The sequence below is a fragment of the Triticum dicoccoides genome, chromosome 2A, assembly GCF_002162155.2.
Source record: "Triticum dicoccoides isolate Atlit2015 ecotype Zavitan chromosome 2A, WEW_v2.0, whole genome shotgun sequence".
NCBI classification, from domain to species: domain Eukaryota; kingdom Viridiplantae; phylum Streptophyta; class Magnoliopsida; order Poales; family Poaceae; genus Triticum; species Triticum dicoccoides.
This window is the reverse complement of record NC_041382.1, coordinates 88,794,245-88,809,415: the sequence shown is the minus strand read 5'-3', so window position 1 is coordinate 88,809,415 and position 15,171 is coordinate 88,794,245. Positions and strand designations below refer to the sequence as shown.

The 15,171-nt window shown below is 46.0% G+C and overlaps 1 protein-coding gene across 1 annotated transcript; it reads right to left on the bottom strand.

The window, feature by feature from the left end:
- Window positions 1-2,851: 2,851 nt before the first annotated feature.
- LOC119353501 (3-oxoacyl-[acyl-carrier-protein] synthase I, chloroplastic-like) lies at window positions 2,852-5,468 on the bottom strand. The gene is made up of 6 exons (XM_037620124.1): window positions 4,605-5,468; window positions 3,869-4,042; window positions 3,640-3,753; window positions 3,431-3,532; window positions 3,245-3,314; window positions 2,852-3,148 (listed from the first exon to the last, which is right to left on the bottom strand). The coding sequence occupies exons 1-6, from the start codon at window positions 5,466-5,468 to the stop codon at window positions 3,081-3,083; spliced, it is 1,392 nt and encodes a 463-aa protein (XP_037476021.1). The 3' UTR covers window positions 2,852-3,080.
- Between the last annotated feature and the right edge of the window lie 9,703 nt (window positions 5,469-15,171).

The window sequence follows — 15,171 nt, the reverse complement described above, 5'->3', positions numbered from 1 at the left end:
CTTTATTTATCAGTATAGCTCAGGCAGGGTCCGTCAATGCAGTTTGCTCAGCCACAAAATATTTTGTTGTGACGCCTTAAAAAATCAAGTCTTGATGAGCATCATATTGTTCGTTTTTGAAATTACATTTTAAAAGTGTCTTATCGCATCATGACATGATTTGTATATACTTTGTGAATTTGATTCATACTTTTTTATATCTACCACACATGTATAACTTGATAGTTTTTTTCCGTTGCAAGGCACGGGCATTTCCAAAAATGTTCGCTAAATCAAAAAAAGTTCGTCAAATTCAATAACTATTCCACCCAATTTCTAAATATTTTCATCGATTATAGAATGTTTGCCAGTTCAGGAAAATTGCTTAAAAATGTTCACAATTTTTAAAAAATGTTTGTAAATAGCAAAAAATATTCATAAATTGAAAAAATGTTCTTGATTGTAGAAAATGTTCAGAAATTTGTAATAGTATGTTGTTTGCGATTTCAAATATGTGCATGAGTTTAACAAATTGTTCATAATTTCAAAATGTTAATGATTTTGAGAAATTGAGAGAGATATTGTATCTCGGTGATGCAACGAAATGTGATCATGACCATTTGAAATTATGAATTTTTTTCTCCCGTTGCAACGCACGGGCCCTTTTGCTAGTGAATATACAACTTTCCTCGCCATCCTAATGCTGCGATACACCTCTCAGCCTTTGACGCTCGTCTCTCCTACCAAGTAGAAAGAAATTATGTCTCCAGCCTCTCGCTCCATAGAAATTTGATTTCTACACCATGTCCCAATTCTTCAATCATGTTTCTCCACTGTAGACTTCTCCCCTTTCCCGACTGCTCCATCGAGGCTCCGATTTCCAACAAACCATCACGCCGGTTGCTTGCTGCTGCTCCTGCATATGCACGCAACAGTTGCTCCCTCCCCATGTTGCTGCTGTGCTGCGCGCCACGGCCGAAACCTAAAGTAACGACAACCGATGAGCTGAAAGTGAACTCCTACATGTCAATTTTGATTGCCACGTAAAGATGACTCACATGTTCTAATTGATGGCCCATGGGGGTTAACATGTTGTATAAACTAAAGGAACATGATTCGGATCATCAGATGAACCAACATATTCCGGTTATATCAATTAAGAAAACTTGATTCTGGTAAGTAGAAATGATTATTCAATTATTGTTTCTGGTAACAATTTTTTAAATTCTTTTACGTTGGGTACACGCCTATTTTTGACTTTTCATGCACATTTTTTTTCTAGTTTGGAAATTTTGGCCCCCCTTAGTTGCTCGTCGTCACGCTCCGCCACTAAATGTCGGTTGCAGCATCCTCATCTTTGTCGTGTGGCCCATTATAACACTGGTCTCAGCTCTTGGTGTTATTGTTCGAGCTTCCCATGCGCTGGTCATAGCACAGGCCTGGTCGCTGGCGGTGCTTGGGCATGGTCCTGGTACATGCATGTGCATTGTCCGCTAAGGGCGTGTTTGGTTGTTAGTATTCAGCTCATATAGGTCCTGCAGATGCAAAATGCGTGTGCTTGGGTTTCCTAGGTTGCACCAAAATCTTGGCCCACACGGTTCTCAATGCAGACCCCATTCTGGCTAAGGAGGAATATCCGAATCAGTCATTTCCTTAGAGCCATGCTCCAGTAGGCGCAATGTGGCACATGTCTGCACGCGTTGGGAAGTGTAGGAGATGAGACACTTCGTCCTAAACCCACATCTCCATTCTCATCACCACTGCAAACCCTCATTCTCTCACCCTCTTCGTCCCATCGATGGTCGCCATTGCTCCACTACCACCCCCTCCCCCCAAATTCATGTCCACCTACAAGAGTACTCACCTTTGATAGCTTGCCGACATTGAGTTGAGGCAAGGGAGCCTTGGACCTGGGAAGTTGGGGAAGTTGGAAGATGATGAAGGCAACACCTGCCTTCTGCACCCGGACGAGCTGAGTATGTATTGAGTCATCATCGATGGTGGGCACTTCTACTGCGAGGGTGTGACTAAGACTGTGGCGGCAGGCACTTCTGTTGCGGGAATTTCGATGCTCGTCGCGACGACCGCATCGAAAGCGGCGGGCCTTCCTGTTCGGCTTCAGCGGCTACAATTCTTCCAATTGTCAAATAGTGTATGTTTTTTAGCGACCACATATTGAAAGGCCTCTACTGTGCCAATTTTAATTTTATGAATGAAGGGCAAAATGTATAGTATGAAGTTACATGTAAGGAATGGTTGATGGAACGGAGAGTAGCAAGAGAAAGATGTGACCGACCGTTTGTTGTGGTGCTATTACAAACCATACTCATTGTATACACAAGGGATTTTTAAATGATAAGGATAGAGAAAGAGAAACGACGCACATGGTGGCCAAAACGGATGGGGCAAAATAATTAGCTTTCATGTTTATAGCTATGTGGTGAAAACTAAATATATGTTGTCCTCGATGCATTTTCAAATAGAACAATTGATGCACATATAATTTGCTTGTTCCATTGCAATGCACCACGTCAAACTTCATACATCGATATAAGCTCCAAAGGTGGATGCATTTTTGCAACAAACTTCATCATTTGAAAGCAGCCGAGATCACGTTCTGTAGAACGACATGCAGTTCAAGAAGTTAAAAATGGAACCTTAAGTGCATGAAATCTTGCACATATATGCAGTCCACGTGATCCAAAACAAAAGTCTGGATGAATGTACTTGATACAACAAGACACCGCCCTCGGAACTCACGGCTTTTGTAATTTCTCAGAAGTTGTCTCCATGTTGCTTCACCTTTCTTGCCAACATAATGTCCAACATATTGGTCAAACAACACTTATTGTTGAACGAACAGTTTCCCCCCGATAAATGTCACTTTTATTAACTCAAAACGTCTCATCAGGCGGTACAAGCATAAAAAGCATATACTCGTCCTCTACATAACTGGCATAAAGTCATACAAGATCATAACCATGCCTAAGACGAAATGGGTGGTGAAAAGTCTACTCGAAAGACCATACCACCATTGTGGGCTAAAACATATTCGTGGCCGCCTGCCCTAATCGCATACACCGCAATAAATAGAACACACATTAGGACTTAAATGGCGCAAATACCACCACTGAATTTTGTCCTCCGAATCCAAATGAATTGGAGATACCTGCATTTTATGTAAAGGGTAGAAAGAAATGAGTAAGGAGTGTATAGGGTGTGCCCCGTTCCATTTGTATTTTGCATTTGAATACATATTACTCACCAACGTGTACTTCATGCTGTTGCTTTACACTACGCACCGTGTTAAATTGATCAACTTCCGGCTCTGGGTTCTGTAATTTACAAAGATCCCAATTGCTAGTAACATGTAATCATACATTGCACTTGTAATGCAATTTGAACATACGTACAAAATGACATACTATTTCGAACATAAATAAGTACTTACAAATTGGTTTATAGTAGGATGCACCCATCCGGTGGTTATTGCTTTGATGGTAGCGATGGCCTCCAAACCGCCCGCTGCACCTAGGGAATGCCCTATCATTGACTAGAAAAAAAAGGAGGTTTCACTCATCAGAAAGAAACATACATCCAAATGAATTCCAAATGAATTACACAAATGTCTTTGAAGCTTCCAAGATTAAAAAAATGGACCTTGGTTGCGTTCAGTTTAATCCGAGATGGGTCCTTGAAAACTTGCTTCAAAGCATTCACCTCTGCAAGATCTCCAGCGGGGGTTGAGGTTGCATGAGCATTTATGTAATTGACCTGCGGTGAAACATTTAATTTACAATTCATGACCCAACTTGGAAGTAATTACCAAATGGTGATCGAGATTAATACACAATTTCAAATGGTAGAAACTAAAACATATGATCGTCACCTCCTCTGGTGCGACGCCTGCGTTTTCAAGGCTCTGCCTGATGCACACCGACACGCCGCAGCCATCTGGTCTCGGATTAGTCATGTGGTAAGCGTTGCTGTTTACGGCGCCTCCCAAGTACTCCGCCAGAATCGGAGCGTCGCGTCTCATTGCATGCTCGAGGCTTTCCATGACCTGCATTTTTATTTCAAAATGATCATTAGCGAATAGTAAGAAGAAAAAGTAATGATGTTTGTATAACACTTATGCCCCAAAGATGCAAAATAGAATCCGGGATTCCAAATAATAAATAGAAAATATTTCATTGATCTAAGAAGAATAATCTATTGCTAAAGAAAATCTGAAAAATAGATGTATATATAGGTGTGACCATTGTAGATCATTCTATTTGAACTGCAACAAAAAAGATAAATAACTGGATCTAAAATAGTTCTACAACATTCTGCTATTATATATCCATAACTTTACCTTTTATGCCGCTTATAATTTTGCCTAGGACACACCTACATCTGCTTTAGCAAAATCGATTCAGATTTCAACTTTGACCAAATATTGACCGAACAAAAGATAAGTTCCATCTTATAAGATTATACAATTGGATTTTACATTAAAATAAATATTTAATAGTATAAGATTTACAATAAATAATTTATATTATACAGTGTTATTAAATTAATAGTCACAAGAGGTTTCTTCAACTTCAGAAAAAGGGGGGAGAGGGGAGTATCGAATATACCAGTATTCCGGCTCCTTCGCCCATGACAAAGCCATCGCGGTCCTTGTCCCACGGCCTCGACGCCGTGCCGGGGTCGTCGTTCCTCTGCGACAGCGCTCTGCACGCCACGAACCCGCCGAGCCCTATTGGAATGATGGCGGCTTCGGTGCCACCGGCGACCATGACGTCGGCTCGGCCCAACCGGATCTGGTCGGCGGCGCTGTGGAAGCAGTGGTTGGAGGTGGCACATGCCGTGGAGATCGAGTAGTTAGGGCCCCGGAAGCCGACGGCCGCGTCCATGGCGATCATGGCGGAGCTCGTGTTGGTGATGGCGTGCGGGATGCAGAAGGGAGATATCTTCCTGTACCCCTTGGTCACGAGGTTCTCGACGCCGTCGGAGAAGGCCGTGATGCCGCCCATGCCGGACCCGACGATCACGCCGGCACGTTCTTTGTCGACCTTCTCCATGGCGCTGGACCCGGCGGCGAGGCAGGCGGACTCGAGGGCCTTCTTGGAGGCGACGAGGGCGTAGCGGTGGCAGTCGTCGAGGCGGCGGTCGAGCTTGGCGTCGACGTAGCCCTCGGAGGAGAAGCCGCGGATCTGGGCGGCGAAGCGGGTGGGGAACCCGGAGGCGTCGAAGCTGTCGATGGCGCCGACGCCGCTCTCCCCGGCGAGGAGCCGGGCATAGTACGCGTCCACGTCGTTCCCGAACACGGACACCACGGCCATCCCCGTGATCACCACCCGCTTCCTCGGGTCGGTCTCCCGCCGAGGCGCCGACGGTGACGACGCCGAGGCGCGCACGGAGAGGCGGGATGGCCGCCGCCGCGGCTGCGCGCACCAGGGCGCGGCGGCGGCGGCATTGGGGAGAAGCAGGTTTTGCATGGCGTGCGGCTACGGCAGGTTTTGGGACTTGGTGCACGGGGCCCGTCGAAGATTGCTGCTCGCCTTATTTGGGGCAACGAAACGCTAGAGAACGTGTCCGCCTATGTTTGCAGATGGCCCAACGCAACAGTGATGGGCCTCGACACGCCAGGTTCCGGGAGTTCCGGATACAACAAGAATTTCGTGACAAAGTGCCGTGTTATTTTGGGTCAGGCCAACGCTGAGCTCAAAAATCAGGGTTATATCTAGTATAAATCAAAAAAAGAACATTTTTTTCCTAAACACAGTATAATCAAAGTCGCTGACATACACGAGCATACACTCATTCCTATGAACGCATGCGCACGCACACCCTATCGCTATGAGCACCTCCGAGAGACTGAGCTGACATAGCATCTTAAGATTTTACAAAGTCACCACACGCCTCGTGATCGATAGGAACGTCTTCTCCCGCTGAATAAACATCGTCGGAAGTCTGAAATATATCCAAGAATAATGTGAGCATCAATGTCGAGTCTAGGACTTCAACTCTGATGGTACGGGGATACCACTGTCCTCCTAACCATCCAACCACGAATTGGTTCGTAAAAAAATTGCTACTCCTGCTACAGCCACAAGGCGACGATGGCCCCTCATGAGCCATGTTTTGCCAAGATAAAAGTTGACGGGGCTGTTGCTCGGAGCTCTTTGGAAGGTTCATATTCCACCGTTTGCAGGGATGATGCAGGCACGTACTTAGCATCCTCCACATTCAAATGCTCGCGGGTAGATCTGGTGACCTTGGATGCTTTGGCGTGCCGTGAAGCCCTTTCTATTGCCTTTGATCTTTCTCTATCACATGTGATCATAGCATTGGGCTGCAAGGGTGTGGTAAATGACATCAAGAAAGGCACAGGTGGACAGTATGCAAGCATTATCAAAGAGATTATAGCGACATCAAGGCAATTTGCAGGATGCTTCTTCATCTTTGAAGGACGTGATACCAATATTGAGGCACGGAGCCTCGCTAAACACGCTCTAGGACTTTCGTTGGGACGTGTGGCTACTTAATACTCCAGACCTAAATTGTATTCCTAGGAGCCTTGTTATCAATCAGTAATAAAGAGTATGGTTAGACTAAAAGAAAGTTCGGTCGAGCAACCAACAACTTATTGGAAACACTAAAATCTGACATCTGATTTTTAGACTGTTGGAACGAACATCTCCTAGGCCATTGGATCCTGACATGAATCTTAGAGCAGGTGAGATCACCTAGTCAGCGAATTTTGCCGTTTGAAGAAACACGGTCCGCAACAAACGCCTTGATCTTCCCATGACCACTTGTCTCTTATGTCTTATCCACTTCTCTCCTCGCTGTGGGTACGGAGGGAAGAGCAGCCATGCGCCGACGACGGCAGAGAGGAGCTCTGTCGGACCCAACATTAGGGTGTCGCGGCGGGAGAGGAGGTGGGTTGCAGCGTCCTCGCGTGTCGTCATGGCTTGGGACTCCCGTGTTGTGCTCCAGCGGAAGCCCAAGGCCCATGAATCCCGACGGAAGCTCAAGAGCGAGAGTGGGGGAGGTGATGTCGCATGGCGCTGCGCATGTATATGGCAGGGCTTTTCTAGGTGCGGTGGAGGTCGAGCTGCGGCTGGAGATGTTTTGCGTCGTGGTGGCGCTGCTCCTACCGGCGCTGTTCTTGCAATTCCCTGTGGCCGGCACGGAGCTCCGCCTCGTCGGGCAGGGCTGTCACGCCCCGCGCGCCCTTCCATCGCCGCAGGGACCATTCCGATTCCGACGACAGCATGGACACAAACGAAGGTGCGGCCGACCACGGAGGCCACGTGTACGAGGTCACCGTCCACTACCTAGTGTAGATTTGTTTCTCGGTTTTAGTTGAACAGACGAAATATCGTCATCTTATGTAAATTAGGCTCGAACTTAAGTGATTTCGGTCGTATCTGCATGAAGTTCCTCCATTTTTTAAATCCGCTTTTAAATATTTGCGGGCATTATTGAATGGCTGGTTCCTGCATCAATGTCGGCGGACTAGTCCGCTCAGTCTGAGAACAAATACTCCTCGGAGTACTGTTTTTGTTTTGGAAGACAATGTTGGAGATACCCTTAAGAGTATAGAGTAGTGTATGCCTCCTTTGGTTTGAAGGAATTTCATAGGAATACTAGAGGATAGAATTCTTATAGGATTTTTTCCTTTAAAACCCTTTGGTTCATAGGAATAGATTCCTATTCCTACATAGGATTGGTTCCTATCCTCCATATTTCATAGGAAAATAAAAATGAGCCTAGACTCGATGAAAAAATTCCTTTGGTGTCAATCAAATGACATCTCGTTTCCTATTCCTACTCATAGGATTTGAGATACATGTCATCTCATTTTCTACAAAATTCCTACTCCTACGATAATCCTATCCTATGAACCAAGCATGGAGAATACTGCAGTTTCCACAATCTCTGTGTGCGCGTGTGCTCAAGGCAAGATATTTCCCTGAGAACTCAATTATATCTGCAACATGTCCCTCAGGGGGCTCATTCACCTTTCAAAGTATAATCCATGGTCAAGACTTGTTGTGTGAGGGTCTCATTTGGAGAGTAGGGGACGGCTCCAAGATTAATATTCACCACGCCAACTGGATACCTAGGAGCGGCAGCATGCAGCCTTTGGGTGCGATGTACATACAGGGAGTGACAAGGGTGGCGGACCTATTATCACCAAATGGTACTGCGTGGAACCAGAACCGTCTGGACGAGATGTTCTCTCCCGAAGATGCAGCAGATATCAAACAAATTGCGATTGGAGGCCCAGGCATGGAGGACTTTTTAGCATGGAATTATACTAAAAATGGTGTGTTCACTGTGCGCTCGGCGTACCACCTCAGGATGGCTGTGAACAGACTGCGATCCGGACGGCCGGAGTCGTCCAGTTCGGTCAATACGTACAAGGGATTTTTGGGGCTGTGGGATACAAGTGCGCCAACCAAGGCCAAGATACACATGTGGAGAGTCATCCGCAATGGCTTGGCTGTAGGGTCAGAGCTCCATCGAAGGCGAATCAAACCTGGTGTATTCTGCGTCGTTTGTGGACGTGAGGAGACGATCATGCACCGTTTTTGGTCGTGTCAACATTTAGTCCAGTTTTGGGACCAGCTGCGCTCGGAAAAGGGAGTCATGGTGGCTGCTCCACCGATCTTCACCGGCTCCCAGAGCGAGCTAGCCAACTGGCTGCTTGGTTGGTTTGCTGCTGCTAATGACGACGAGAAGGAGATAATGATCAACGCATTATACGGCCTTTGGTTGGCCCGCAACGACACAAAGAATGGAAAACGTATTGATGCTCCACATGAAATTGTAGAACGAGTCTGTTTGTTTGTGAAGGAATGGAGGGAAGTCCATGTGAAGCCAGACAGTCAGATCAAACCTGCTATTATTCAGAGATGGCATGCACCGGATGCCGGGTGGGTCAAAGCAAACGCTGATGGTGCAACATCACGGCATGGTGGAAAGGGAGGAGGCGGTGTTGTGCTCCGGGATAACAACGGAGGCTTCCTCGCTAGTGCATGTCACTTTTTCCCCACGGCTGCTGACCCGGTAGTAGCAGAGATTTTGGCATGCAAACGTGCTCTGTTGGTTGCGATAAAAATTAATGTTCAGAGGGTACACATCGAGCTGGACAGCCAGGCTCTCGTACAAACTGTCAACAACCCAGAGAAGAACATGTATGCTTCAGGGCCTTGGCTAGAGGAGATCAAGACCATGCTACGTAGTTTTGTTGATTTTAGAGTTTCGTGGGTTAGACGTTTCGCAAATGTTGCCGCGCATAAATTAGCTAAGTTAGGGATAGGAGAAGAACTATGTAAGGTTTGGTTTGGATCGCCGCCAGAATGCATTCTGGATGTAATTGCGGACGAGATTCCGAACTTCGTTTAAGAAAATAAACGGCGACATTTACCCTAAAAAAAAAAAGAACCAAAAGGTGGCATTTAAAGGAAACAAAACAGAAGATTAAAGTTGTAGTACTACTGAGAACTACGACAGCTATATGTACACTCTGAACATTTCAGACTAGGACCAGCTTAGAACCATAAAAACAGTGGACATGTGTAGCCCCAAATCGTCAAACGACACATTCTCGTCACCTATTTGCTGCATGGAGCCACCGGCGGCCAAGCGCATGAGCCGGAACGGCCGCTCTTCCTCTGACCTGCAAAACGCGAAAAGCGCGGCGACTCCGCGCTGAGCACCGAACTGCTTCGTGAGCGCCCGACCGTCGGGCAATCGAACCCTCAGCTTGCACAGTTTCTCCCCGGGCCCGGGTGCCATCTCACAGGTCGGCGGTGCCACCGCGGCCGCGGCGGTCTCGACTCTCTTCGTCGCCGTCGTTGCAGATGGATCACTGCTGCTCGATGCCGCCGTGCCCACCGGCGGCGCTTCTTGCTTGCCGCGCGGAGGCGGAGCGGCTGATGACGCAGCACGATGCTTGGTTGCTTTGGCGGGCATGACCGGCCGCCTCTCCGCGAACTTGTCGGCCACGGCGATCATGTCGTTCGGGTCGGTGGCGGCGCGCATCCTGTGCATCAGCTGCCCGGTCACCGGGTCGACCACCAGCACGTGGGGCATCATGTCGTGGGCGAGCTTGTAGTAGCACGACACCTTGCCGCCCTCGTCGAGGCCGTCCTCCCGCTCGTCCACGTCCACCTGCCAGAGCACGAAGCGCTCCCGGACGGCCTGCGCCACCAGCTCGTTGGCCCACACGTCGCGGTTCTGCTGGTGGGACGCGAACTCGCCGCTCGCCTGCACGTTCACCAGCAGCCAGCGGGACAGGCCCGCCGCGTGCGCCTTGGCGTCGTGGAACCGCCCCTTGTACGTCAGCTCGACCGGCGCCCGGAACAGCTCCGCCAGGGTCTTCTTCTTCTTCTTGCCCGCCTGATCCGTGGTGCTGCCACCTGAGGTGCACTCTTCGCCGCGGCGGCGGCGGCGAGGGTGGCCCTCGGCTGCGGGTGCTGGTGCGTCGTCGTGTTCGCTCTCCCATCCGGTAGGTCTGACTCGTGGTTGACGACGAGCGGTCGAGGACGAGGGGCCGTAGATTGTCTCGGAGCGGGCAGGGATGGGAGCGCGCACAGCAGGCTCGTCCTTTGGCACCACCGGCGCCGACGATGCGGCACCGCCGGCGAAGTAGAGATTTACGGCCTCGTCGAGCCGCCAGCTGCAGGACGCGAGGTGCTGGGCGGCGTCCGAGAGGGAGATGCAGGCCGTGACCTGCATGAACTGGCAGACGAGGGCGTCATGGTCACCCTCCATCGATCGATCTCAATCTCAATCCCTGCGCGGCTGCGGTGGCTTAGGGATCTAACAAATCTCGCCGCCGCGATTTGATAGGTTTGGGAACTCAAGTTTCGTTGGCCTGAGGATTATCGGAGCCGCCCGGAAACTTCAATTATCTATATATAGGCCGCGTTCTCTTTTTTTTCTGAGTTGAGGCCGAGTTCTTTTCTGTAAGGAAACATCTATCTATCTATATACGGAACTCGATTTCCAGCCGTTCCGTTTCCGAGAGTGGTTCTTACACCGAGCTCGGCGTGTGCTTTCGTTACGCCCTCGCAAAAAACATAACAAAATGTTTCAAAAAAACCTGAAAAAAATATATATAGAAATGATTATGAACGAATGTTATAGATGCTTGCAAAGTTGATGGTCAGATGACATCTGGTGAGATATGCACTTTATTTTTACAATTTCTGCTCAAACAACACACATATATTTTGAGTAATCTTGTTCTTTTTTGTACAAAACTTCTCGAATGTTATCTGATCACCAAACTTTGCAAGCATCTATAACATTTGTCCATAATTATTCTCACAAAGTTTTAGATTTTTTTTAAATGTTTTGCTACTCGCGTGGGTGTATCGGGGTGAACCGAGCTGGGGTTCACCCATTACTCTCGCTTTCCTCAAAACTTTGTCCTCAAACTTTCTCGCTAATTACGAAAGAAATGCCATCATGCATATAAAAAGGTGTGATGGATATGCCTAAAATGAGGACTCTAGTACCTCGCTGGTGAGAAGGGTTGGGCGATAGAAACTGATCACCAGGGACGTCCCGGCGACCGTTTCGGTCGTTCGCCAGGGCGACTCTCGACTAACCCAAGAGGCCCCGTTAAATTTTCTAACCGCGACGTTATATTTTAAAACAAAAATAGGCTGAGTAATCTATATTTTTTTCTTGCCATGCTAAACTTTAAAACTGCCGTCCTCTAGATAAGAAAAATGTCATAAACTTATGCATCCACTTCATCGGATGATCCAACGCAAAAAGTATGATATTTCTATTCTCTAGCGCTTGTCATATAGAAAAGGTATCTAGCTCGTCCCTTTAGCGCTCGTAAAAGAAATCATTCTTGTCCGAGAAGGCAACAACCATTTCATTTCTTTAACCCGGATTGCATTATTTAATTGATTTACTACATCGTGTACTACGTATTGGTTCGCGGATGCATTGCTTGAAGGAAGGAAGCAGCTTTAGAGGAGGGATGCCACCATCCTCTAGATAAAACATGCCGTGAGCAAAAAAAGCACAAATTTATATAACACGATGCTCTGAAAGTTTGTAAATTGGCGTGCTACTTTATAAAACTGTCATCCTCTAGATAAAATGTTTTATCTGGATAAACACCAAAAATAAACTGGAATGCCATAAAAAAATCATCCCTTCAACATTAAAAACAATGCATTTCTCATAAAACTGCCATGCCATTAAAAATAAACAATGCCATGCTCTTAACAAAAATGCCGTGAAAAAATAAATGCATTTCTTATTAAAAAATGTCATTTCAATGTAAGTTTTTTGGCCATGCCAGTAAAGAAATAAAAAATGGTATCCAACTGATAATAAAAATACCATGTCAACAATTGAAAAATGTCATGCTCTATATAATAAAACTACATCCTTTTAATAATTAAACTGCCATCCTCCTAATAATAAAAATAGCATGTCAACTATAATGAAAAATGACATGCTCTATATAAGAAAAATGCCATTCTGTTAAATAATCAAACTGCCATCCTCCTAATAATAAAAATGCCATGTCAACAGGTAAGGAAAATGACAGTCTCAAAATAATGAAGTACCACGTGACCTATAATAAAAGTGACATGATATCTACAATAATAAAAAATAATAAAAACACCATGGTACCTATAAAAATGCACATGGCAAGTTAAAATAAAATACTCTCTAAAATAGGAATTTTTGTTCTTTCAAAAATGTAAAAATTCAGATTTTCGGGATTTTTAAAATGAAGAATCAAAGTTAACTTTAAAAACATGTACTAGTGTCTGTCCCATATGTTCACAACCCCCCCCCCCCACTTAGTCTAATGGCACACCGTGTAAATATTGGCTACACATTTTTTGAAAAAAAAAACAAAGAGCGTTCGTCAGGAATTAGCTGACAGCGAACGACTTCAACAATCCTATGTGGCCAGGGGTCTGCTCCAAGATCCGTGCTATGGTCGATAAAACATTTGCCAGGGTTGCCCTCCCGGGGAGTGTTTGTCGGTTTCTATTTTCCTAAAATAATCTAGTACTTCAACACTTTTATTTTTTCTCAGCACGCACATGCCATCTCACCAATTATTTATTTTCCTTTTGTGATAAAAACATATCATTTTTTTCATTTTCTTCCTTCCTTTTCAGTCATCAATATCAACATGATTATCACAACAGCTATTCCAACACCACCCTCTCATATTGCTCCACGTCACCTCATGTAAGTGAGGTTTTTTTATATGATCATACGGGAGTGATCAATACATAATCGACACACACACATAATTTACCCAGCGCTTCTTGTTCCCACTAATGGTTCCTACTTTCTTGCTTCCACTAACCTTGTAGCTAAACCGATGGATGAGCAACGCCTCCACAAGGTGAATGTTGATTCAGAAGCAATCATGTAGTGCTAGAGATAGGGAATTTGATAATTCTAGGGGTATCATATTCGGTTGCACTAGAGGCAACGGAACAACCACCCACACTAGTAGGCTTGCAACACGTGTTGGATCTCTATCCAAAGGACTCACTCGGACGATAAATCTGGTGAAGATAAGGCAAGGATGAAAACGGTGTATGCCAAACATTGAGGACCGATAAAATTTGAAGATGCAAATATGAATGAGTGTTTGTGTCATGCTATGAGCCAATGCTCGTGGCTAAAGGATACATGCAAGAACGTGTGTACTTTCAAGAATTGTTCACTCCAATTGCAAGGATTGAAACAATGAGATTATTTATCGCCCTCAAGGATCAAGAATTTTAGGGGCTACATCACATGGATGTAAAATACGTTTTGAATGGGGTGTTAAAAGGACAAGAGTAGAAGTTTATGAAGCTACACAAGTCATTGTGCGGGTTACGACAAGGCCATCAGGAACGGAACATCAAGCATGACCGTAGATTGATTTCTCCCAGGTTTGAGAAAAGTCCACTCAAGCATAAGCAAAGTAAAGATATGGATCATCTCTTAGTTGACATATATTGAGAGCATGCGCATATGAAGAGGCGATTGCAAGATTCAAACTACAAATGAAGAACCTATTCAAGATGAGTGATCTAATGCTATTGAGTTATTACAGTGGGACCGAGGTATAACAAAAACCCGAGGGGTTCACACTATGCTATGAGGCATACGCAAAGAAGATACTTGGAAGTTGCAACATGTAAGATTGCACTCCATGGCCGTATTCATTCTTTGATGTCGTCATTGCAAGAGCCGGTAACCAAGGAGTTCTGAGGTAAATCTCACGTTCTGTCGAGTTACTGCCTCTGAACGCTAACTGCGACCTCAAGATCTACCACTTTGGTCTTGCGCGGCTATCATCGAAGACTGACATGATGATGGAGTACATGGTTACCTGGTGGTACCGGCCCCGGTGCTTCCGCTCAACTCCACCAACTACTCTGGTACCATCAACATTTGATTCATTGGATGCATCTCTGTGGAGCTTATCAACCACGACACTCTCTTCCCAGGGAGGGACCACGATGACATGCGCTTCATTCGGACGCTAGGCGGTACATGAGGCACCTGCTCTAGTTCCCTTCATGGGACAATTCTCGAATGTGCTCTAGTTCCTTTCATGAGACGATTCTCGAAGGTGCAGTCCGCCGCACTTGACCTCCTCGAGAGGATTCTCACCTTCAACCCGTTGCAGAGGATCACATGTGCCTTGTATGTTTGTGCGAATTTTCTTTGATCTTCGCGTGTAATTTTTGTAGTACCGCACTGCCAGGGGCAGATCTATGTGTGTATGTATAATGGGGTTCGTGCCCCCTCCCCCAGCCTAGGACCAATCGCTAAAGGAAAAAAATTGAAGGGACATAGTTAGAATAAAATATTCTTATTACCTAGCACCCCCTCCCGCCCCAACCTTCATTCTTTGCCTTTTGCCCCTTGACATAGCAGTCAAGCTCAAGCACTGCGCACTGCACACAATGTTGTTATTTCTCGAGCGTCGTGTTTTGTTGACTGACTTTGTACAACCAGTGTTGGAGCCAGTGTGTTGGCTATAGATGCAATTTGCTGCAACTTTGACCCTATTTTTAAGATTATAGTATGTAGACATGTGCTCCCTTTTGTTTTTAGAAAAACCACATGTTTTGCCCAGTAAATTAAGAAAAGATCTTTTCCTACCTTGGGAGCTTCTTTGAGAGG